Below are 26,880 nucleotides of genomic sequence, written 5' to 3'. Positions count from 1 at the left end.
TCCTCAGAGGTAAACGTCAGCCTGATGAATGTATCTCCCTCCCCCCAATGTCACATACACGCCCCTTTTTTGGTAAGAGGAAATGAGGCGGAGTTACACTCGGACAAGATGGCGACTCCCTGAGGCAAGTACGATTGGATCAAGTTGAGAGAACGGACCTCAACGTAGAGGCTACGTCCATTTTTTATACAGTCTATGGTCCAAATGTCTCTTTTTCCATTATAATGTGCTGTGTTTGGATCGTTCAGAAATGTTAGTTTATATTCTTGCTTTTATTTTGGTTGTGACTAGTTTTAGGAGTTTGAATGTGTTGGAGGAAAGTGACTGACTGAAAGTGTCCTGACTGAAAGTGTCCTGACAAAGCTGTCGGGACCTCAGAGGCTTACAGGAAGCTGCTGTGTGAATGTCACTTCCTGTGATTCCAGTGTGAATGACCAGAAGCAGCTCACAATGAAAAAAAAAAAGCATAATTTCCTCTGTACTCCCAATCTTCCCTCCATCTGACCCCACAATGCTTTTTCCGTGTCACTCACCGTGTTCCCCAGTCGGTTCCTCCAGGACTTCCACAGCAGGCCGTCCCGGCTGTAGTTTAGGCGGTAAGCTCGGGCAAACTCATTCCCGGAGTATCTGGCGTATCGTCCCTGGGTCCCGACCACCGTCAGGAAAATCAGCTTGCCCAGGTCCACCTGAACAACACAGACCAGGCTTTCTGTCAGACCTGGTAACACACCAAGTTCATCTACTGACTTTGCACTTCTCAATTTGGTCTGTGAGTCGGAAATCAGTCTTTCAAAGTACTATTTCTGGGTCTGAGCCTCGTATTTCCACAATGAGTCATTTGACCTCTCTCCTACTGATGAAAGGTGTCTCACTGAAGCTGAACGACTGAGAGTCCTCACAAACGTTTTAACTGTCAGAGCTGTGATACGTGCACGTGAACACAACTGAACATGTTTGAGGTTCTCTCTTCACAAACCTGCAGGTACTGACTGTCCGAAGGCTCCAGCTGTCCCTCGGGACACCAGGCGCCATCTCCCTCCTCACGATTCAACCTGCAAACACACACACAGTTTACCCAGAGCGTCTGTAGATCCTGAGGAGGTTGATCATTTACAGTTAATTTTCTGTAGTTTAATTCCAACTCCTTCTGTCCCAGTGAATCTTCTGTGATGTTTCTGTGCTCACACTCAACTGTTCTGGATGTGTGAAGCTGTGAGGTAGGCAGAGTTTTGTTTACAGTAATCAATATCTAGGGGTGGGAATCTTTGGGTGCCTCACGATTCGATTCAGAATCGATGTTCGATTCAAAACTATTCTTGATTCAAAATCGATTTTTGAATAAGTACATGCTCCAGGATCTACTCCAGTCCTAATTATGGCATAAAAAACATTAAATTGAACTGATGTGATAATGTACACACTCAAAGGCAAATCTATGAACAAATGATTTATTCATGCTTAATTTACACAGTTTTTTGTATACATCTCAATTCTCAGCGAGTTCACAAAAAAAGTGCTATTAACATAAATAAAATTATACAGTAGGCTAGTAGCTTCCTTATTTCTCAGAATCCTGTCCATTTCCAAAATAAAAGTGTACAAACGTAATACTGCAAAACTGGCATTTTGCCTGTTTGTAGTTTTTTTATACAATATAATATTTTAGTGTGAAGTACATTTTGAAAGACCTTTTATCCTGAACTTCCCCAGTGAAAAGTTTTGTCAATATTATGCAATTGATCTTATTTCCATATTTATTTGGTATTTGGGCCTGGTTTGTTAAAAATTTTATTCTGAAAACTGAAAACTGGATGTGGACACAACAAAAATGTTTTTGACATAATTTGAAGACTTATATTTCGCGTGGGTGCTCGTGTAGAGTTAATACTTAATTTCCTCTCTGCAGGTCAGAGTTTTATACGGCAGTGTGTGTATACTGCAGAGTGAGACAGAATGACAGTAAAGTCTTTACCTTCTTGTCAGCTCGTCTGAGTAATTTCAATGCATTTACCGTAAATATCACAATACGTGCCAATACAAATATAGGGCCGGAGAAGCCAATGACAGCTCACTTGATCGCAGTGGGCGTTCGTAGTGTTGCCAAAGTACTTGACTTCTATTTTGTAAACCTTGCATATTAAATGAGTCGTATCCAGCTTCTCCTTCCCTGGAGGTTGTGAAATCTTAAGTGGAACTCTCTTGGTGCAAAGCAAAAGCGCTACAAATTGCCTCCCTTAAATATGGGAAGACTGTTATCAGGCAGAACCCAGCACCCGGAGACTCATCATGACACCGCGTGGCCTGCACTGCCATCACACAGGAATGTCTCTTCAACCCCAATACCACAGAGAAAGCAACCACGGACCAAGGCTACTACAATAACTAAGAGCAAACTGCCCCAAGACACAGGGATTCTTCTAGAGAACAGATTTGCTCCACTTTCACAAGACTCCCCAAAAGAAGGCTCATCTCTCAGGACCAGAGAAAGGTATGAGGCTAAACCAAATGCTATAGGGCTACAGAAAGAGCTAACCACTGGGCCTCAAACTCTAAAAGTGGGTGACGGAGCTGTGAATGAGATAAAATGCTTTTGCAGCAAGAAAAACACTAAGGTACTCTGTTTTCCCAATTGCATGGTGTCTGATGTCTCAAAGAAGATCCTTAGGATTGCTGCTGAGCATCCAACACTGAAATCCCTCATCATCAACACAGGAGCCCCTGATGTTGTGAAACAACAATCAGAGGTATTAAAACACGACTGCATTGATCAGATAAACAAGGTTCAGTGTTTAAATACTGAAGTGTCTTTCAGTGGACCTGTACCAACAGTTCGGCAAGAAGATGAGAAATTCAGTAGGCTGATGATGCTAAACAGATGGCTCAAACATGCATGTCCTGCTCAATCAATTAACTTTATTGACAATTTTAATATCTTCTGGGAATGCAGGCACCTCTATAAGGTAGTTCCAACATTTTTTATTTTTTGTGTCAGGCACCAGCGGTCCCTGTCAAGGACAAGAGACAAGAAAATCCAAAACAACAGATAAGACGGCGCTCTGGTGAGGGCGCTGAGATAAGGATTGACCATGGAGGACAGCGGACTCAGAAAGAACCTGCAACGTCACCATCTGCACCCCAATAAGTGAACCTTCACCCCCCCAGACCCCACCCAGCCCCCAACTCTCTCCATTTAGTCTTGACTCCCCATTTCTAGATTTCCGCGACAGGATGAAGAGCCTCATCAATACTGGAATCCAACTAACACCACGCCAGGATCTTTTCCCCCCATTAACCTCCCACACAGTCCACATGCTCCCACTTCACCACCTTGGAAACAATCCTTAACCAAAAGTCACCAAGCCCCCCTTGGACCCCTTCTGCTCAACTTATATATGCTGCCTTTGGGACATATTCTGCAGAATTCTAATGTCAACTATCGTAGTTATGCAGATGACACACAGATATATCTTGCACTGTCTCCGATCAGATCACATCAGCCCAGTTCTTAAGACTGTACATTGGCTCCCAGTCAGCTACAGAATAGATTTATAAGTTCTACTACTGGTTTACAAATCACTGAATGGTTTTGGTCCAGAATACATGAATGACATGTTAGTAGAATATAAACCCAGTAGAGCTCTGAGATCTACCGACTCAGGTCAGATAGTGGAGCACATAGTTCAAACTAGACATGGTGAAGCAGCATTTAGCTGTGATGCTGCACACAACTGGAACAAACTACCAGCAGATCTGAAATCAGCCCCAACTGTGAGCACTTTGAAATCCAGGTTAGAAACATTTCTCTTTTCATGTGCTTATAGCTGAGCTCTTTTAATAACTTTATCCATAATAACATTATCTGTTTTCTTTTCTTTAACTTTTTTATTCTTCTGTGGTTTTTGTTTTCATGCTGTTTTAAAAAAATGTTTTGTCTTCACTTCCGGTCGGAACACCGTGATGGCCGCATCGTGAGGGAGCTCCCGGTTTAACCAGAGCAATTCGAGAAATACCCCCATATAAACCAAACAAACCATTTAGCAAAAAACGTAGAGAAAGGGGTTAAATAGTGATATCACCACTTTGAGCAGTAAACGTCGTCTGAAGACAAGTGGGAGAGAAAGACGGAGTGCAGCTAACAGGTCGGAGCTGGCAAACACCGCGGTGCAGTGCGGAGAAATGGCCGACTTGGAACTGATTTTGCAAGAACTGAGAGGGTTTCGCCAAGAAAACAAAGTACAATTAGAGGCCATAAGAGAGGAAATTATAAAGGCGAATACCAGACTGGACAAGGCGCAAGGACAAATTGAGAAAGCAGAGGAGAGGATCCAAAACACAGAAGACATCATCACGGCCATGCTAACGCTACACACCAAGCTGGAGGACAAGCTGCTGGATCTGGAAAGTCTCTCCAGGCGTGAGAACATAAGGATCTATGGGGTGCCAGGGGGGTCCGAGAAGGAATCAACCACGATGGTCTCATTTGTGGAAAACTTACTCCGCGATAGTCTCGGCCTCAGTTGCTGGGACTGCAGCCGCCGGGGGACGCTCCATGGTAATCAAGTGTTTAAGTTTTAAAACAAAAGAGAAATTACTCCACAAGGCATGGCAGAAGAAGGGGTTCACCTGAAAAGAGAACCGCATAAACCTGGATCACGACTACCCACCTCTAATACTCAAAAGAAGAAGAGAGATCCGCAAAATACTGGAGAAGAATAGAGTTCAGTTCCAGACCCTCTTCACTGCCAGGCTGCGCGTGAGACACGAGGACGGAACCAGAACCTACGAGACGGTAGAGGAGGCATCAGTGGATCTGCTGAGAAGAGGCTACGCTGTGACAACCACCACCACACCTCCGGAGATGCTCACTGAGCAGGTGCAGCGGCTCTCCTGGATGAGAGTGGACAGACGAGCAAAGAAGAGCCTAGCTGAACGGGACCAGGGCTACAAGGAGAAGCTTCGAACCTTCAGGAGAACATCACCGACCCCCTCCGGGACAGGAAGATTTAACCCACGCTAGAGGACGGCGGACTAAATTGTGAAATACATGTATATATATTTTTTAAATATACTGACTATAATTAGTTGTTAAGATCCACTATTGGTTCGCTTGGAGCCAACTTTTTCCCGACATGCGGCTGTTGCAGGTAAGGGCCTCTTCCTCCGGGTTGAGGAGGGAGACTGTTTCCTTCGAGCCACCTCGGGAGGCTCAACAGGGTCAGACTATCAGACCCCTACATAGGGAGTCACACAGACAAATTGTGTTCAGTTTGATGATGTTTAGCGTGTTAGTTGTTTATTCCCTGCTGGTTCTCACAGGGAGGGGGAAGCGCACTGGGTTTTTGAGTGAGAGGGAGGGGGAAATCACATAGATGCAAAACAGGTCTCTAAAAATAGCGTCATTTAATATAAATGGAGTACTCAATCCAGTTAAAAGGTGGAAAATCTTATCAAAATTAAAGAAAGATAAAACCCAAATAGCTCTCTTACAGGAGACACACCTCGACGACGCCGAACATGCTTAATTGAATAAATTATGATTTAAACATGTTTACTTTTCTTCACACGTTTCAGGGAGACGGAGGGGAGTGGCGATTTTGATATCCAGTGCAGTAAATTATGAACACATACCAGAACATAAGAACAAGGAAGGCAGATTTGTTAAGGTCACAGGGAAGATAGAAGGTATTGTGAAGAGACTACAGCAGAAACATGCAAAGTCTCACAAAGATGACGACAAATGTAAGATCAAAGAATTAAAAAAACAAATAGATGAAATAAATACTCAGGAAATTCAGAAGAAGCTCCTTTTTACAAAGCAACAATACTATGAGACTGGTGGGAAATCACTGAAACTCCTATTGTATAGGTTAGAAAACAACAAGCGGATAGAACTTTATATAGAATAAGAAACTCCGAAAAAAATGTAATAGAAACCAGCCCGGAGAAAATACAACAATGCTTCCAAGAATACTATAGAATATTATATACACAACCACAGATAAGCAATGACAACCAGATTGATGCCTTCCTGGCCCAGGTAAATCTTCCAAAGATCACTGATGAACAAAATGAGAAATTAATATCCAAAATAACAAAGGAAGAAATTCAAACAGCAATTAGGACAATGAAAGGGGGGAAGTCTCCAGGGACAGATGGTTTTTCCACAGAATGGTACAAAACAATGCAGGATCAACTAATTCCAACATTATAAAAAAACATTTAACTGGGTTCTGGAGAACAAAAATACCCACCCCCTCATGGAGGGAGGCAATGATTTCGATCATACCTATGGAGGGGAAAGATAAACTGGAGTGTGGAAATTACCGTCCTGTAAGTCTTCTAAATAACAACTATAAACTGTTCACCTCCATATTATCCAAACAAATAGAATTGTTATTACCATTATTAATACACAAGGACCAGACTGGCTTTGTCAGACAAAGACAGACCCAAGATAACATCAGGAAAACACTGCACGTTATGAGACACACATCAAAAACTGGAGACACTGATATTAAGTTTGGACGCCGAAAAAGCATTTGACTCAGTGAGGTGGTCATTCTTATACAATGTACTTTCGAAATTTGGCTTCCATACAACTATAATTGACACGTTTTCAGCACTTTATAACAAACCAACAGCTAGAATCAAAATCAATGGAAACTTAACCAACTCATTCACTTTAGAAAGAAGAACAAGGCAGGGGTGTTGCGCGTCGCCGCTCCTCTTCACCTTGTTTATAGAACCCATGAGTCGACTAATTAGGCAGAGGGAGAATATAAAGGGGGTAACAATGACTTCCGGGGAACAAAAACAGAAGACACATCTAAGATTATGAGGTGGTGTGCCTATGATTCGGAAAACCGATCGCAGATTTAAGACATGGATCACAAAAGGTTTAACTACCTATTATTCATTTGTCCACAAGGGGGCATTTCAGAGTTTTGAGTCCCTACAGAAGGATCATGGTCTAGGGAGAGACGATTTTTTTAGGTACTTGCAAGTGAGAGACTGTGTTAAGAAAAGAAGTGAGTCAGGGTTCACGGAGGTATTCTTATCATTAACTAACTCAAGATCTTGTAACAAAAATTATCTCCAAGTTATATAATGCCATACAATTGTCCAAACCAGAGAATACAGAATACATAAAGAGGAAGTGGTAAACGGAAATAAGGATAATTATTACACAGGAGAGTTGGCGGGAAATATGTCAATTACAATGGATCTCAACCGGGTCAAACACTAGGAGTGGAAATACAGCATCATACAGGTCATCTGTGCACACCACTTATGACATAAAAGAGACTGTGGCCTTCAGGACTTTAGCTCCAGAGATTACTGAAACCAAAAGTCAACTTTGACTTATTTTAACTCACGTACGTAACTCAAATTATAAAACAAACATGCTTCTTTCTTTCATTTCATTTGTCGTCTAAAGTATCTTTGTTGAGATTTATAAAAAGCGCTGTATAAAAAGTATGGTTATGACTTGTATTATTTATTAGGACAATGAGAAATAGATTTGATTTGTTTATTTTTAATAATTCAAGACAACTTTCACCAGCTAGAAAACATCCTACATGACATGTTTCACCATATTTTGATACGCAAGTCAGAGTTAATAGGAATTTGGTTTTAAGACTTGTTCCAAGAAAAACTACAAAACTATCCATATATTATAATCAATTATGTTAATATAATTATGACCCCAGTATTAAACAGATTGAATGTGCACACATGGTTTTAACAACACGTAAGAAAAAGTAAATAATGAGTTATTTATTTTTGGGATTCTTGGAGTCACACTGACCTGGAGTACTGCGGTCCTGTGGTCTCATACCATTGGCTCGATGCTGTGATGTCATTGTCTTTAATCCGTCCATCCTCCATTCCCAAAGCATAGCGACAGTGTGCTAAACACACATGCACGCACACACACACACACACACGTGCACGCACACACACACATGCACACACACACAAGCGCACACACACACACACACACACACACACACACACACAAAACAATCACAATTAATCATTTAAAAAGACCTATTTTACTCTGTACAAAATATATATGTGTATGTAAGTGTGTGCGTGCGTGCGTGCGTGCGTGCGTGCGTGCGTGCGTGCGTGCGTGCGTGTGTGTACCGGGGTCGATCTGTCCGAAGGCTGCTGTGGCTTGAAGGATCAGCAGCAAAAAGAGGTGCATGATGGTCCGCCGATCACACCAACACACATGCTACATCTCTGAGAGAGAGAAAAAGAGAGAGAGAGATTGAAGCTCACGAGCAAAGAATCAAATTAAAGAACTTCTCCATCTTTCCATAATGCAGTCAGACTCTTCCGAGGAAATAGAGTCATTCCAAATGTCTGCAGGCATGTCTGCTTATAAAAATACAAGATGTTTATTTGTATTCCTATATGACAAAACTTCCAGTTTATTCCCAACTTTCAATACTATAATTCAATAATTTTGAATGGACACATAATATTTCAAGAGAAAATCTTGATGATTTTGAACAAAGTTTGGAGCTTTTGTTATCGTACAGTATTATTATTAATATAATGCCATGTAGTTTCTATAGATTTATATTTGTACTTCTGGTGCTTTCGGAAGCTGAACACCAAACAGCTGACAGCAGGAAGTCACTACTATAACAGGAAGTCGTTAGGGCAACCTTTGTCCCCAAATCTCCTCGACTCCGAACCTTCCACCCTCCACCCCCCAGCTCATGACTCACATCTACCCACAATGCACCGTAAACTATATTATTGTATATATTTTGCACTGATGCTAGAATCATTCCAGTCAATAGAGGTGTTTTCTTCCTTTTTGCACTGTTTTTGTTGTTTTGTATCTGTTTCTACCCTTTGTGCCCTTGAATTGCCCCTCGGCAACAAATAAAGTTTCTTGAATTGTATTGGACTGTAACAGGAAGTAATACACACACTTCTTTAACATACAGAAACAGATAACTGCAGTTCCTTCCAGACCAAATCCTTATTTGACCATGTTTCTACTGCAGGAGGTGTGTGAGTGTGTGTGTGTGTGTGTGTGTGTGTGTGTGTGTGTGTGTGTGTGTGTGTGTGTGTGTGTGTGTGTGTCTGTGTGTGTGTGTGTCTGTGTGTGTGTGTGTGTGTGTGTGTGTTTTCACAATGTTGTTGCTGTTGGAGTGGAGCAGTTTATAAATACTGGACACAAACAGCAGCCCACTCACAGGTTATGCAACACACACACACGCACGCGCACGCACACACACACACACACACACACACACAAACACACACACACACACACACAAACACTCACACACACACAGTCAAACACACACACACACATTATTAAAGTGTTAAACAGATGTATATATGTATTTGAAAGTCTACGCAGCACCTCGCTCTTCTTCTCTCATTTTCTATCTGCTGTCAAGTTAGTGTTGCAGGAAACAGCTGGACGGAGAGAGAGAGAACAGGGTGAGGCTGAAGAGAGAAAACACAAAGAGAGGAGGAGGAGGAGGATAAAGTCGAGGCATGAGAGGAAGGAGGGGGAGAAAAGGTGGAGAGGAACACAATGGACGGAAGGGAGAGCATAGAGTGTACAGAGTGATTTAACAGCAGAAAATCAAAGTTTTGCTCCAAAGTTTCACCTCTGACCACGCCCCCCAGCGATGTCACAGGGTGCTAGAGTACTCCACTGCAGCCAGGTGACAAGTTCAACCACAGGTGGTCAGCAGAGACGTTGCAGTTTTAGAACAATACGGTTTAATAATCCGTAAAATTACTGTCGAGCCCTGTCTAAAACCCCTCCCCATCTGGATCTGGATGGGAGAGGGACTCGGTCTGGTACAATAAGTATCACGATACAGACGCTAAGATACTTATCACGATACAGAGGCTACGATACATATCACGATAGAGAGGCTACGATACTTAGCGCGATACAGTGGCTACGATACTCATCACGATAAAGAGGCTAAGATACTTATCACGATACAGATGCTACGATACTTATCACGATAGAGAGGCTACGATACTTAGCCTGATACAGAGGCTACGATACTTATCACGATAAAGAGGCTACGATACTTATCACGATACAGATGCTACGATACTTATCACGATACAGAGGTTACGATACTTATCAGGATACAGAGGCTACAATACTTATCACGATACAGAGGCTATGATACTTATCAGGATACATAGGCTACGATACTTATCAGGATACAGAGGCTACGATACTTATCACAATACAGATGCTAGGATACTTATCAGGATACAGAGGCTACGATACTTATCACGATACAGAGGCTACGATACTTATCAGGATACAGAGGCTACGATACTTATCACAGTACAGAGGCTACGATACTTATCACAATACAGAGGCTATGATACCTATCACGGTACAGAGGCTACGATACTTATCACAATACAGAGGCTATGATACCTATCACGATACAGAGGCTACGATACTTATCAGGATACAGAGGCTACGATACTTATCAGGATACAGAGGCTACGATACTTATCACAATACAGAGGCTATGATACCTATCACGATACAGAGGCTACGATACTTATCAGGATACAGAGGCTACGATACTTATCAGGATACAGAGGCTATGATGCCTATCATGATACAGAGGCTACGATACTTATCACAATACGGAGGCTACGATACTTATCACAATACAGAGGCTACGATACTTATCACGATACAGAGGCTACAATACTTATCACAATACAGAGGCTATGATACCTATCACGATACAGAGGCTAGGATACTTATCACAATACGGAGGCTACGATACTTATCACAATGCAGAGGCTACGATACTTATCACGATACAGATTCTACGATACTTATCACAATACAGAGGCTATGATACCTATCACGATACAGAGGCTACGATACTTATCAGGGTACATAGGCTAGGATACTTATCATGATACATAGGCTACGATACTTTTTCATGATACAGTGGCTACGATACTTATCACAGTACATAGGCTGCGATACTTATCAAGACACAGAGGCTACAATACTTATCACGATACAGGGGCTACGATACCTATCACGGTACATAGGCTGTGATACTTACCAAGTTACAGAGGCTACAATACTTAGCATGATACAGTGTATCGTATACATTTAACCAACATGCTTGAACGAATGTTTGTTTTGAATGAAGAGGCTTTATCAAAGCTGCCCTTATAGCTTTTGCTGCTGTATCCAAACTGTATCTGTGTATCATCAGAAGTACGTCATATTGCATTGTCGATATTCTACATGAGCTCAGAGGTCTAGTTCACAGGCTCGTGTCACGCGATACGGGATAAAACACTTTAAATGTCAACGTTCATTTGAACCCGCAATGCCCCACGACTGTTTGGGAGTCTGATCACGTTATAATATGATCAACAAACAATCAGGAAGACACAGGACACAACGGGCACATGCAGACTGTGCTACAGTGATCCTCACAGCTGTGAAGAACACAGTCAGTTCTTGAAACAGGCTTTTTCTTCCTGACGTAGATCTCCGTTCTGTGAGTTAATTCACTTCAGCTTTTTAATGTCTGGCAGCGACCAGGAGAGAGAGAAAGTGAGAGAGAGAGACAGAGAGAGAGAGGGGGGGAGCGGGGGGGGGGGCTTTATGTAATGTGTTGGCTGCCGCTCAGATTCCTGCTCTGTTGCTCATCTCAACAAAGCAGAGAGAGAGAGAGAGGGAGAAAAAACCTGGGAGAGACATACGAGAGGGAGAAAAAACCTGGGAGAGACATACGACCTACTAAAGATCAACACCAAGAATCTGTTTCTCTGACAAAAACTTCATCACAAACAGTTTCCTGTTCGAGTATTTCAGGACATGAAGACAGTTTTTTCTGTGTTTGAAGTAGCTGTGATGTGAGTTAAGGGTCCTGCAATAACCCTTGTCACCAGTGCAGTCCTCACACATGCATGGCTAAACAGATTTATCACCTTCAGAAAGATTCCTGTCATGGCTAAAAGAAACTTTATTCTCGTACTGTATGTCAGAGTCAGTGAACCTCCCATCGAATGGTTCTTTTATTCTTGCTTTTCACTGAACATGGCTGTCTGCGTGGCGGTGACCTTGTGTGTCCTGCAGAGCATTGATTATCAGACTGGCCAGTCTGAACACAAGAGACAACATCTTCCAAACTGGGCCTCTCCCAAAACTAGCATTTACGCATTGTGGTTGGACTGAAATACCATGTTTACATATACAGGGCTCACCAGGAGCACTGTGGCCCCCAGCTGAAAACTTTAGGGGCACACACTGTAAATCAACATGCTGACCAAATATTCACATAATGTTCACTGTATAACTAATGCATACTTTGATAATAGATATATAACAATGTGCTGTTTCAAATTCAGTGACATATTTTTATTGTTCACTTTTGAAGATGCAACATAGAAGCTAAACCGACAGGAACCATCGTGTCATGAGAGTACAATATTAAAAAATATATACCATACATTCAGAATTAGTGACTGGAAACAGATTTTTAATATAATGTTTAGTTTTTAGCGTACAGGAAATTTCCAAGGGCATTTTGTTCTGAAATTCCACAGTGAAAAGTTCTGTAAGTTTGTGAAAAGATACACATCTACAGAGGTCATCTAGAATGCACCTGAAATGAACCCACCACCAAAAGCAAAAGCAGTCTTTATTATAATTATTAACGCAATCATTTAACCACTTTATGAACCGTATCTGCTGGGGGCTTGTGAATTTCCCCCTGAGGATTAATATCTATCTTAAATAAAATCATACATCATGACAAATGTTTTGGTGATATTAATATTCTGCAAAGTAACATGTAACTAGAGTCGTATTGGCATTAAATGTACAATATTTGGAGTATGAGTATAAAGTAGCAGAAAATGAAAAGTACTCAATTAAAGGACAAGTACCTCAAAATGAAACTAAGTACAGTGAATTAAATGTACTGAGTCATTTTCCACCACTGGTTGTGTGTCGCACTTAAAAGTCTAATCTTGGTTTAACACACTTCTTTTCTCGTCTTTGTTTTTCACAGAAACAACAGAAAGTCTCAACACATTTGACTTTCTCCTTACTTTCTCTGCTCTAGTTTGCTTCCTCTCCTTTGTCTTCTCCTCCATTATCTCCGTCCCCTTTCCTCCGTCCTCATCTCCTCCCTCAATCCTCCTTTTCCTCTCATTGTGTCCCTCCTCCTCCTCCTCTTCCTCCTCCTCCTCCTCCTCCTTCTCCTCCTCCTCCTCCCACTCCTCCCTCCGTCAGAACAAACTACGGTTAAAAGCCTCAACATTCCTGACATTCAACGCAACCCAGAGCTCTCTTTCCCTCACTCTGTGTCTATGTCTCTCGCTCACACAAACACACAGGAATCCACATCTATCTCTCTCTCTCTCTCTCTCTCTCTCTCTCTCTCTCTCTCTCTCTCTCTCTCTCTTTCTCTCTCTCTCTCTCTCTCTCTCTCCCCCTCTCTCTCTCTCTGTCTCGTTGAGGGGTGAATAAGACAGAGTTCACTGAGAGCAAAGCTGAACACACAATGTCATACTGTAACATTAAAAAAATAAAACCTTTTGAATATATGTATTATTATTATTATTATTATAAATCTCAAAGACGCCAAATGAGTGAAGTTTGGGGGATTGTGTGGCATATGCTCCATAGATTATAACATTAACGGTTTAGCAAGATTTAGATATCAGGATTATTAACGAGCTGATTTCTTAGTCAGCCTACTTTACACCTACAAACAAAGGCCAACCTTATAAATCTATGTTATTTTAAGTGCACACTGTGTTTAGAATATTTTCACAGCTTCACCTTGCTGTCAGACAGCTCTTTCTGACGGGAAGTGAAGCCGCTATATCCATCTACATGCTCTCGTCAAAGCCACCAGACTCCAATGACAAAAACAGTGATTATACCTCACTGACACACAGGAGATGCTTCTTCTAACAACGCCTCCATCGTTTAATTAGTTCGTTCGTTTTGTGAGCTCCCAACCTGTTAAAACACCAGAGTCACTCAATAATACAAACTAAGTAACAGATGGAGGCAGTGGCGGAGCAGGAATTGCTTTGTTCTGTGAGCTAAAATCACAGTTTTTTTCAATGCAGTCTAGTGGCTGATGATGAGCAGGACAATGATAAAGCAAAGACTTAAAATGATGAAATATGTTTCTGCATACTTCTCTGAACTCATTTGAATATTATTGTATCATTTACACATATCACAGGCTTTGTCTGAACATTTCATTTCTTCTGGCAGTGGTTGCCCGGTTAGTTCCACATGTTTGTGCACACTCTCCGTGCCAACCAACCACACACACAGTCCTTAACCCTAAGCTGCATGTAAACAGTGCAGACCCTCGTGAGTGTCGGTGGGTTCCCGTCAGACAGCTGTGTCAAAGTGCACGCTTGTTTTTATTCCTGTCAGTCAAGTTTAATTCGCCGTCATTGTCTGAGCAGAACACATTCGAAAACATGATGTCCAATCACATCTGGACTTCATACAACGGGAGACTCTTGTGTAAATGTGCCACAGATCTGTTATCTCAAAGTGGACTTCCTGTACAGCACCGTTGTCTGATTATGCAACACCATAAACAATGAAACACACACACACACACGCACACACGCACACACGCACACACACTCAGACTAAAGAATCCCAGCTGCTCACAGCAAACTGTCAAAGAGAGAAAAAAATGGCGATGTTTAATATATCTTTACACTTTTATATCTGAACCAGAGTGTGCGCTTTCACAGACAGATTCTTTCAAACGCATCTTGGTTTTCTCACCACAACACACTGTAGACGGCGTACACTTTCTGCTAACAGTTAGCTGTGAACTCTGGAGGTGTTGATACATTTCTATTAGTTTCTATCTGGCCTGTAACTTTAATCTAACACTTTGCTGCTTAAAGAGTTGTGTTTAGTTTTGTCTCATATCTACGACGGCATATTAGGGCCAGGTATGAAAAATATATATATATATCGGACCTGGGGGAGGGAAAAAAGTGTCAGATTTAAGAGATTCAAGTGGCAAATCTACGAGAAAATAAAGTTGCAGATTTATGAGAGTTAAAGTGGCAAATATACAAGTAGAAAGTTGCAGATTTATGAGATTTAAAAGTAGCAAATCTATGAGAAAAAACTTGTTTTGTTTTACACCTCCAGTGTACAGGCATAAACATGTTCACGGCCAGCATGAAGCGTCTGTTAACAGGGAGTGTAAAACAAAACACTGGAGGTGTAGTAAGTGTTACCATTACAATGCTTCTGAAATGTTACTACTGAATAAAATACATATAAAAAGTCAGCAGGAAAACCAATGGCCTGGTCAACCCTCTGACAAACTGCTGTCTTCTATTAACATCCCTGTAAACGTCACGTAAAGACTGTTTTAAAGACTTACCAACTGCCCAACTACCAGTCCATTCATTTTGTAACTTACCTATACAGCTACTTTCATTTCCATGTCAACACTCGATAGACATCGTCACAAACAGCACAGTAAAATTGCATTTCCATGGAATTATAAACGTCAAAACTTTCCTCCTTGAACTGAACTCCAGTGCATTCAGTAACCCACTTGTACGGACGACCTGTCAACATGGACCTACTGGCAGGAGCGGGTTAGGGCATGGCTACTTGGGCTCGAGCCCAGGATGTTTTTGCCAAAGCCCCAATGTTTACAGTAGTTGGAAAAAAGCTCAACACGGTTTATGGCATTCTCCCTCCCCTGACCACACCAGTGTCTGAAGTGTAGCCTTCCTGCAGCACCAAAGTCCAACAGAGAGGCAGCAGCAGCGGGAAATAACCTGCGTTCATAGCCTGCCCTGCCGAGAAGTAGTGTGTCCTCTCTGATTCTGTTTCCTGTGTTGATTCCGCAAGTTCAAATCGAGATCCGTCCGATATGTCAGACGGACATAGCTACACATTTTTAGATTAAGTTCACAGTGTGGGACAAGTAACCGACTGAAAAAGCTATAGTTTTTTTTTTTTACTGTTTATAATGTGTTGCATCTGCTGAAAAAAGAAAATATGAAACAAAAAAGGTGTCAAACTGATCATAAGCATTATATTCAAATAGAAATGATCTTGCAGTGCATGCAATCCTGATTGACATCTGATAAACTTCAGAGCTGAAAAACAAACAAACAAGGAGTTCATTTCATTCTCTTACATTTGATGCTTGCTGGCCCCACTGCTGTCTTCACTGCTCTGTTCCTCTAAACTCAGTTTCATCTCTTGTGTGTCCTTTCCTTCCCAGCATTAGTTTGATATCTTCAGTACAAGACTCTGCTTTAAACTCATTTTCCTCTCTTAAAGAGAAACTGAGAAAACGTAACACAGGAGACTTGACACCAGATGAAAAGGAGTTTAGAAGAGTATATGTAAGAGAATAAACTTAACTTCTTGTTTGTTTGTTTTTCAGCTCTGAAGTTTATAAGATGTCAATCGGGAATACATTTTTTTTTCTAAATACGTTGTTGGAACGTGCTATTGCAGAGGTTTGGTGTTATTTTAAACAATATTAGTGGTTAAAAAATGCTGTTTTGGATGCGTTAACTGAACCGCCTCAAGCTAATCAGTGTTAGCCCTTTGGGGCTGTTAGCGTCTCTCCGGGCATTCTCTATACATGGTTGATCAACCAAAAAAACTGTCAACATGGCTTATTTGATGTATTTTCCTACCGAAAAAAAGACCACAGGTCCATTTTCACCAGACTGACACTTTAAATCTCCTGTCCAGCTGTCTCTGTCAGGTCAGAGCGTTCAGGTGGACGTTTCAACTTTCGCTCGTGAGGCACTCGGTGTAAAATTACACATGTGCATCAGCCCAAATGCTCAGAATGCAAATGTAACCTCAGAGCACGTGACGGATGGGAGGTCTGAACCGGAGCAGCTCAGCAGATGGTTTTCTTAAAAAAAGAGCTGCTGGCATCTGAAGAATGTTGAGGAGCATTTGATTTAACATGCAGAGCTTTGAACTGACAGCCAAGGTGAGCGCTATCAAACACACCTGAAAACCTGGAACGCTTTAGCCCAGTTTTATGATTCACGGAGGCTGAAGAGAAGAATTTCACCTGAATAGCGAGTGTTTTTAAAGCTACAGTGAGTAGTGAGGACTTATTATATAGATTTTGAATGTTTCCTGCAGCTCTGATGTCGAACAACTCAAGACTGAGCTGCTTGAGAATACGAGCCCTGAAGACATGTGTCAGTTCACAAACACACACACACAAACACACACACACACACACACACACACACACACACACACACAAATGTGCCATATTTTCGGCGTTACCGTGAACGCGTTCATCCTGATGTCTGTGAACGGCACACTCTCTCAGTTTAACTTCATTCAATAGGGTTCCAGATTTCTATGGAGCCTTCCAGGCCAAACCCCGGCTAAAACACACCGTAAACAGGCTTAAAATGGAGCGGAAAACACACCCAATCTGGCAACACCCGCCACCAGTGTCGCACCGCTGCATACGTCATCAAAACAAAAACAGCATGGAAGCGACAGCAACGTGTTGGGGGACAAAGCAGCAAGAAGGCTTAATCCAAATCTGGTTAACAATCTTATATTTCTGTGCAAACTTTGCTGTGCAAATAAATCTGCACTTCAGTCACATCAACAGCAAACCTGTCTGGCACATTGAACTGAAGCACCCGGCATTTAACGTCTGAGAAAGCAAATAAAAGATCAAAAGACAGTCAAGACAGTTCCTTGACCCAAATCCCTTTAACTGTGTACAGTAGCGGCTCCGCTGTCATCTCCCAGACACAGCTGGACGACCTGGTGGGGCAGTTCACTGACGGAGACATGCAGCCTTTGAGAGGAGCGGAAAGCCAAACTTTCTTAAAATTAATTTCAAGTTCTACCTTAATTTCCTACCTCAGCCTGGTTCCTGGTTTTACTATTCATGTAGCTTTTTTGTTGAACCAGGATTCCAGTTTTCCTTTTTAGTATGTACTGAAATGTAAATTGATTCAAATTGAAAAACATTTGCACCTTAAGGATTACTGTCCTGTTTTTCCTCCTGGTTTTGAGAATATAGTGTAGGTGTGAAAGCTGCAGCTGCTGCTGTGTGGACTGAATGGAACGCAGCAAAGTGTTGAGTCTAATGTAAACCCGGGTTGGATAAGGATTCAAAATTGGATATGAAGATGAAATCTGACGCATAGTTTTAGTATTGAAACTGATAAAATAAGTTCTTAGTTCATAATTTGGAATTATGAACTAAGAACTGAACTAATTCATCTATCTATTTGAAATGAACTTTGGACTAGTTGGACTAGTTTGGACTAGTAGAAAATACACTTTCCGAACAATGAACACACACACACACACACACACACACACACACACACACACACACACACACACACACACACACACACACACACACACACACACACACACACACACACACATACACACACACACACACACACACACACACAGGTATGCAGGGTATCATAACTCTGTCAGCAGTGGATGGAGAAAGCAGAGGGGCTCATCTGTACCTGTATATCTGAAACACAGGGGACATGTCCCCCGCACTTTTTACAGCCATTACAACCACTTAATTCACTTTTAACATGTTGAAACGCGCTTTTCTGCCTTTAAACGCATCATGGGTAGGCGGAGCTAAGGCGGTAAACAAACGCAGTTGAGTAATACTTTTACATGTAGATAATACCTTGAACAGAGACATAGCAGGGTGAGCGAGGAGAAAGTGGGCCAGAGGCCAACAGGGATGGTTATGCAGGGTCACAGGTGAGAAAAAATATCAATAACATAAAACGGACTTTGTGATTAATTAAACACAGCTATGTCACCACTACTATTCTTAAAGCTGTACAGATAAGAAAAATGAATGTGATTCCACTCTGGGTCATAAAATGAGTGTAATAACTCATCTATCATACGATGAAGCCCAAACTTTGTGCAAAATTCTATTTTTGAGTAAATCTGGGATGAAAGTGAGGTAGTTTTTTTCCTGCACACGATTCATCAGCCAGTAATATTGGATCCATCATCCGTCAATCAAACCTCTGAGACACACAAACACACACCGAGCTCAGTCTCGCCCCAAACGTTAAATATCCCGCCCACTCGATAACGTCCAATCGAATTTGTTTTCCTTACTCGGGTAAACTCAAACTTGTGGAAACTTGTAGAAGGAGGTGCGATAAACAGAACAAATGGCCATTTCTGAACACCTTTAAATACTGTAGGAGTGGCTATGTGACTCCAACCAATCGCTTTGTTGCATATCTAATACCAAACATCAATATGCAATCAATTAATACCTTTTCACTCCCATTTTATTTTGATGCTGATGACTTTAAACAGTATTGGTGTTTTACAGAACGTTTGGTGTTCAGTGTTTTCATCTGGCGCTTAATTATGTGGCTACTCACCCTGTACTGTAGATGCCCCGGGGTCATTCTATGTCAACTCAAGCAGAGTTTAGCAGCTTTAGAGTTCAGATTTTGACTTTGATAGTTTATCATTTTTAAAATGATACTGTTACTGTCATTTTTATAGTTACTGTTAGGCTTTGCTTGCATCTCTGGAAGTGTGTCTGTCTGTCTCTCTCTGTCCATCTGTGTGTCTTTTCTCTCTTTCTCTCTCCCCAACCGGTGCAGACAGATGTCCGTCCTCCACAGAGCTGGGTCTGTCTGACGTTCCTGCCTGTTATAGGGAAGGTTTTCGTTGCCACTGTACTCTACAGAGGAATTGTTGGGTCTATGTAAATCATAAATAAGTCATTGAGTGTGGTCTTTACCTACTCTGTAAAGTGTCCTGAGATAACTTTTGTTATGATTTGACACTATAAATAAAATTGAATTGAATTGAATTAAAGAGCTAAAGTCAGTTTCCTGGCCTTCCTGGTTTGAGTGGTTCTTTAGCTGCTAAGGAGAGGTGCAATTGAATGCGAGAGGATGATAAATCACTCAATAGACCTCTAAACAATTTGTCCCCCTCACTTCTAAAATGATGGTTACGCACCTGTATCTCTATGACAACACTGAGGGGGGTGGATTTTTTTGTACCAGGCTATTCTTTGATTTTATTGCAGGATAAAGTGTATGAATAATTAGGGGCGTGGCCTCTTGAGTGACAGCTAGCCTCTGGCCCTCACTTCTCCTTAGAGGCTAGTTGTCAGGATTAGCATCATTAGCATGCTAACTCTGTCATCTCGACCTGGACTGTGGTCATTCGTGTGGTGATGTTACTATAAGTGACAAGATGTTTTGCTCTTCGATCAACTGTACAAACATGTTTTTTTGGTTTAGGTTTAACGTTAGCTTTGTTATGCTAATAACAGCCTGCTATCTGTGACACATACACTAGATGCTAATCTGGAGCACTGGGAGGATTCTGGCCATTAGGGTCGGTGTTTTACAGTCTATGTTTATCTAGTAGCGTGTTCTGTTAGCTTAGCTCCAAGGCGGTGGTGCTAATGTGGCTAATTGAGTAAACGTCAGCCAGATGGACGTATCTCCCTCCCCCCAACATCACATACATGCCCTTTTTTGTAAGAGGAAATGAGGCAGAGTCACAGTCAGACAAGATGGAAACTCCTGTAGGCGAGGACGTTGGATCAAGTTGAAAGAATGGACCCCGTCAGGTATGCTACGTCCATGTTATAGACTCTATGGGCCTGACAGACTCATTACAGAAGAATAAATAGATTAGGAATAGATTAGATCATATATCATGGCAGCACAGTTGTTTCTATATGACCCTACAGTCTCAACCCCTCGTCTCTGCAGAAGTTATCCTGCTTCTGGGGGACCTTTACCTCCTCCTTTCACTAGATTTTAATGCAGCTCTACCTGATAAAAGCAGATGACTGTTGCATGTATCTCCTCCCCTTTAGCAACAGCCATGTTCAGTGTTCCTCCACTCCGCTCACGTGCCTCTAACTGATCCTCCGTGTGGTTTCTTAATGGTTTAATGAGCCGCCGGCTGCAGCCCTGCACATGGAAACTCGACACTCTTGTGATGCTTGACGCTCATTTACTCATCTGTAATCGGCTGCCTCCACTCGAACCGCAGCTACTATCTGCACACACTTCTTCTCCAGAAGCCATTTTGACTGTTTCCTGTGAGTGTTCGAGTGGCGTTTATGTGAAAAGAGCATCATGAGAGCATCATCAGTCCAATCAGAGCCTGATAAAACTTTATATGGTGACTTATGAGGTTAAAGTCTTTGGGAGTGTCTTCACTGGAAGGAGGTCGTCTTTTTACATTTTCTGGTGCGGAAATACGATCTGTTGAATAGTTCCACCTCAGAGAAAAGATCTCTTTATTGGCCCAAGGTTGAGCTGCGGCGATTTCAGAGGAGATCTGGATGCGGTATAGAAATCAGGATGGGACGAATTATCTTTCATTGGAAAGCAAGAGACTCAGTTTGACGTCATCTTGTGAACTTTTAGTCCTCAGAGTGCACTGAGGGCGCAGCAGCTGTGCGTCTTTGTGAAGCCTTTCTCTTTAAAAAACCATCAGAAATATTAAAAGTTGTGAAGATGACTGCAGATTATGATGTATAAAATCCCATAAGGAAGTGACTACATTTTTATTAAAAGTCCAGTAAGTGAGCTCTGAAAGCGTCTACAGTTTTGTGCCTTTTCAAACATTCATTTTTATTGTTTTTTTAACAATTTTATTGTTATTATATCAAAGCAGTATGAGAACAACAAATACCAGTTTTAGATTTTAAAGCAATAAAAAACCTGGTAGTGCTGGTAATGTTTGGGGAACTCTGAAGTGGCAGCAGACCTGTGTTTTAAATTACTAAATACGTTTAGGAGAATCAACTCTCTTCAGACTGTGGTTCACCTCAGAGGAGGTTTGATGGTCGCAGACAAACAGACTGAAGTGAGAGAACAACAGACATCAGTGAAGAAATATGAAGCTGTAATGTTAAGACAACAAAAGGTGCCGATTTAATTTTAGACAACAAAAAGTGCTGGTTAAGTTTAGACAACAAAAGGTGCTGGTTAAGTTTAGACAACAAAAGGTGACGGTTAATTTTAGACGACAAAAGGTGACGGTTAAGTTTAGACAACAAAAGGTGACGGTTAAGTTTAGACGACAAAAGGTGACTGTTAAGTTTAGACGACAAAAGGTGACTGTTATGTTTCGACTTCAAAAGGCGACGGTTAAGTTTAGACGACAAAAGGTGACTGTTAAGTTTAGACGACAAAAGGCGTCGGTTAAGTTTAGACGCCGAACCTTTATTAACTATTTTGCACTGGCTACCTGTAAAATCTAGATAGAATTTAAAATCCTTCTCCTTACGTACAAAGCTCTTATTGGTCAGGCTCCGTCCTATCTTAAAGAGCTCATAGTACCAAGTTACCCGACTAGATCGCTGCGCTCTGAGAATACAGTGCTACTTGTCGTTCCTAGAGCCTCCAAAAGTAGAAAGGGAGGCAGAGCCTTCAGCTACCAAGCTCCTCTCCTCTGGAACCAACTCCCAAGTGTTATTCGGGGGCAGACACTGTCCCCTTATTTAAGAGTAAACTTAAAACTTTACTTTTTGATAAAGCTTACAGCTAGGGCTTACGAGCCCTCAGCTTTGTTGTTATTGTCAAGTGTGTTCTTCTTAATGATGCTGCTATAGGCCTAGTCTGCCGGGGGATAATCATGTTCCTTATTCTCTGACCCCCCCCCCCCCCCGTCTGTATCATTCATGTCTCATCAATGTATGTTAATAATTCACTTCTTCCCCGGAGTTGTTTGTGCTTTGTCGCCTCTCAGGTCTCTGCTGATGGTGGTGGTGCCTGCTGCCGTGGTCCTCCATGACACTTCCTGCTTCTATTATCACTGTTACTCATATAAACTATCATTAGTCTTATAAATTATAAAAATTTGTAGCCATAAAAACATCATCAGTAATATTTCTAATTGTATCACAGCTGTTATTACCACTACTCATTATCAATCATATCCCCAAAGCAATTTCAGTCAAAAGCAACTTTGTCTAGGAAGACACATCTGACCAGGCTGGGACTGGTCAGATGCGTACATGAACTGATGAAGCCTCTTGGAAGAGAGGTGAAACGTCTTCAAATAAACAAGTCCAGTTGCTTTTGACTGAAATTGCTTTGAGGATAACGATGACCTGGACAAATGAGAACATTCACAGGATCATTGATCATATTAACCACACTCTCTGTCCATCTGTCTGTCTCTCTGTCTTTGTGTCCATCTTTGTCTCTCTCTGTCCATCTGTGTCTTTTCTCTCTTTCTCTCTCCTTTTCTTCCTCACCAACCGGTTCAGACAGATGTCTGCTCCACAGAGCTGGGTCTGTTCATTCCTGTCTGTTACAGGAAAGGTTTTTGTTGCCACTGTGTGCACAAGATTGCCTCATGGAGGAATTGTTGGGTCTGTGTAAATCCTAAATAATTCATAGAGTGTGGTCTTTACTTACTCTGTAAAGTGTCCAGAGGTAACTTTTGTTTACCACTGTAAATAAAATTGAATTGAACTGAATTGAAAAGGTGAAGGTTAAGTTTATTAACTAAAGGTGACGGTTAAGTTAAGTCACTAAAGGTGAAGGTTAAGTTTAGTCACTAAAGGACTGAAAAGGTGAAGGTTAAGTTTATTAACTAAAGGTGACGGTTAAGTTAAGTCACTAAAGGTGAAGGTTAAGTTTAGTCACTAAAGGACTTGGTTCAAATCAGATAAAGGTGGTGGTTTGTCTTAGTTCTTCCGGGACATGAAGAGTCCTGTGTTTTGGGACCCATCCACCAACCCCAAACCTCCTTCATATACTCTCATACTACGTAACCTGATTCCCTTCTTTGCTCCGGACGTCATTTCCACAGTAATAAATACGTGGATTATGAATCGCAGTGCATTATTAGCTATAATGAGTTATATTAACAGTAGGTACATGTATGAACACACTGCTCATACATCCTGACAGTGTGATGAAGAGAAAAAGTGGTGAACTTCAGCTGTAGACTGAGCTGTCAGCTCTCACAGCCTGAGCCAAACACTGAGCGGCTGCTGTTGTGAAATCACTGTGAGACTCTGTAGCTGCAGGCCGGTCAAGAGACAATGAATCAGCTCTTTACTGTGAAAGACACCTCAGGGGGCGGATACCATCAGTACTCAAAGACGGATTATTGGCTGCCCTGTTGTCAAATGATCGATTCTTCAACACTTGTCAAAGTCACATGTTTTAAAGTGGGATTGAAAGTATCAACGTTATTCAAAACGCAGATCTTCAATCAGATTTTCAACCCAAGGCTGCAAAAAAGAAACAACAGGGAAGTAAGTGTGCGGGTCGGTCATTTCCATGAAATGGATTTGTGTCATGGACTTTTGGGGTTCTTATACTGTGGTATCAAAAGAGTTTTTACTGCGTCAAACTTTAAACTTTTTATTTATTTTTGACTTTAAATATTTAAGTACATTCATTTGATAATACTTGTACTACTTTAAGTACATTAAGTTCATCATACTTTTATACTTTTAATACTTTAAGTACATTAAGTTCATCATACTTTTATGCTTTTACTACTTTAAGTACATTAAGTTCATCATACTTTTATGCTTTTACTACTTTAAGTACATTAAGTTCATCATACTTTTATACTTTTACTACTTTAAGTACATTAAGTTCATCATACTTTTATACTTTTACTACTTTAAGTACATTAAGTTCATCATACTTTTATGCTTTTACTACTTTAAGTACATTAAGTTCATCATACTTTTATACTTTTACTACTTTAAGCACATTAAGTTCATCATACTTTTATGCTCTTACTACTTTAAGTACATTAAGTTCATCATACTTTTATACTTTTACTACTTTAAGTACATTAAGTTAATAATAATTTTATACTTTTAATACTTTAAATAAATAAAGTTCATCATACTTTTATACTTTAATACTTTAAATACATTAAGTTAATAATAATTTTATACTTTTAATACTTTAAGTACATTAAGTTCATCATACTTTTATACTTTAATACTTTAAATACATTAAGTTCATCATACTTTTATACTTTAATACTTTAAGTACATTAAGTTCATCATACTTTTATACTTTAATACTTTAAGTACATTAAGTTCATCATACTTTTATACTTTAATACTTTAAGTACATTAAGTTCATCATACTTTTATACTTTTACTACTTTAAATAAATAAAGTTCATAATACTTTTATACTTTTACTACTTTAAATACATTAAGTTAATAATATTTTTATACTTTTAATACTTTAGTACATTAAGTTCATCATACTTTTATACTTTCATACTTTAAATACATAAAGTTCATCATACTTTTATACTTTTACTACTTTAAATACATTAAGTTAATAATAATTTTATACTTTTAATACTTTAAGTACATTAAGTTCATCATACTTTTATACTTTAATACTTTAAATACATAAAGTTCATCATACTTTTATACTTTAATACTTTAAGTACATTAAGTTCATCATACTTTTACTACTTTAAATACATTAAGTTAATAATACTTTCATACTTTAAATACTTTAAGTACATTAAGTTCATCATACTTTTATACTTTAATACTTTAAATACATAAAGTTCATCATACTTTTATACTTTAATACTTTAAGTACATTAAGTTCATCATACTTTTACTACTTTAAATACATTAAGTTAATAATACTTTCATACTTTAAATACTTTAAGTACATTAAGTTCATCATACTTTTATACTTTTACTACTTTAAAAAATTAAGTTCATAATACGTTTATACTTTTACTACTTAAAGAACATTAAGTTTATAAAACGTTTGTACGTTTACTACTTTAAGCACATTAAGTTCATAACACTTTTATACGTTTACTACTTTAAGCACATTAAGTTCATAACACTTTTATACGTTTACTACTTTAAGCACATTAAGTTCATAACACTTTTATACGTTTACTACTTTAAGCACATTAAGTTCATAACACTTTTATACGTTTACTACTTTAAGCACATTAAGTTCATAACACTTTTATACTTTGACTACTTAATAATACTTGTATATGTTAAATGCAGGACTTTTACTTGAGTGTGTGCTTTAGCTGCAGTGCAGGGTGGGAGTAGTGCAGTTGTCAGTGTAATAACAAGTTGAATCAGTGTATAATCATTGTGACTGTTGCATATGAATGTGTGCTGTGCTTCATCACGAAGGCCTCGGCAGCAGAACTGATCTCTGTTGTCATGCACTCAAAGTTCCCCGCAGACTGAACTGTTTCACTAACAACACACACACACACACACACACACACACACACACACACACACACACAAACACACGTTTATGGAAATCTACAGCAGAGATGAGCAGAACAGCTGATTACCTGTCCGCCGGTTCCCTCTGGCTCCACAACAACAGCGAGCTCCTGTCCGGTTTGATCCGTTTTTCCTCGGTTCCCGGTCCGGCAGGTCGGTGTGTTTTAGCCGTGGGAGACTCAGGGGATCATGGTGCAGGAGACGACCGGAGATACTACCGGGGACCGGATTCCTCTGAGGGCTCTCTGTCCGCAGGATTTCACTGCTTTTGAATTTTCTTCCAGTTTTCCTCCAACAAAGTGCTGCTGCTGCACAGTCCAGAGACAAAAACGGTGTATTTACATCACATCCCGTTTCCGAGGAGGAGGAGGAAGAGGAGGAGGAGGAGGAGGAGGAGGAGGAGGAGGAGGAAGGCAACATGAGCTCCCCGAGTCTCTGACATCTGAGAACTTACAGGAACAGTCGGGTCCTGCGGAGGGCTCCAGTTTGCATGTTGCAACTGTTCAATATGATCAATATGCATCTAGTCAAATACA

At 40.5% G+C, this 26,880-nt stretch overlaps 1 protein-coding gene across 2 annotated transcripts in view; it reads right to left on the bottom strand.

Moving 5' to 3' along the window:
• Positions 1-26,664, bottom strand: part of ddr2l (discoidin domain receptor family, member 2, like) — a 45,838-nt gene extending 19,174 nt beyond the window's left edge. For both annotated transcript variants that reach the window (XM_083913055.1, XM_083913056.1), the window contains exons 1-5: positions 26,413-26,664; positions 8,152-8,250; positions 7,811-7,913; positions 977-1,052; positions 534-686 (exon numbers count right to left, since the gene is read on the bottom strand). In XM_083913055.1, coding sequence (XP_083769181.1) covers positions 534-686; positions 977-1,052; positions 7,811-7,913; positions 8,152-8,212 — 393 coding nt within the window. In that variant the 5' untranslated portion in view covers positions 8,213-8,250; positions 26,413-26,664. The remainder of the gene's footprint in view (positions 1-533; positions 687-976; positions 1,053-7,810; positions 7,914-8,151; positions 8,251-26,412) is intronic.
• Positions 26,665-26,880: the final 216 nt, after the last annotated feature.

The sequence above is a fragment of the Echiichthys vipera genome (assembly GCF_963691815.1).
Source record: "Echiichthys vipera genome assembly, chromosome: 4".
NCBI classification, from domain to species: domain Eukaryota; kingdom Metazoa; phylum Chordata; class Actinopteri; order Perciformes; family Trachinidae; genus Echiichthys; species Echiichthys vipera.
This window is presented reverse-complemented; position numbering and strand designations above follow the sequence as displayed.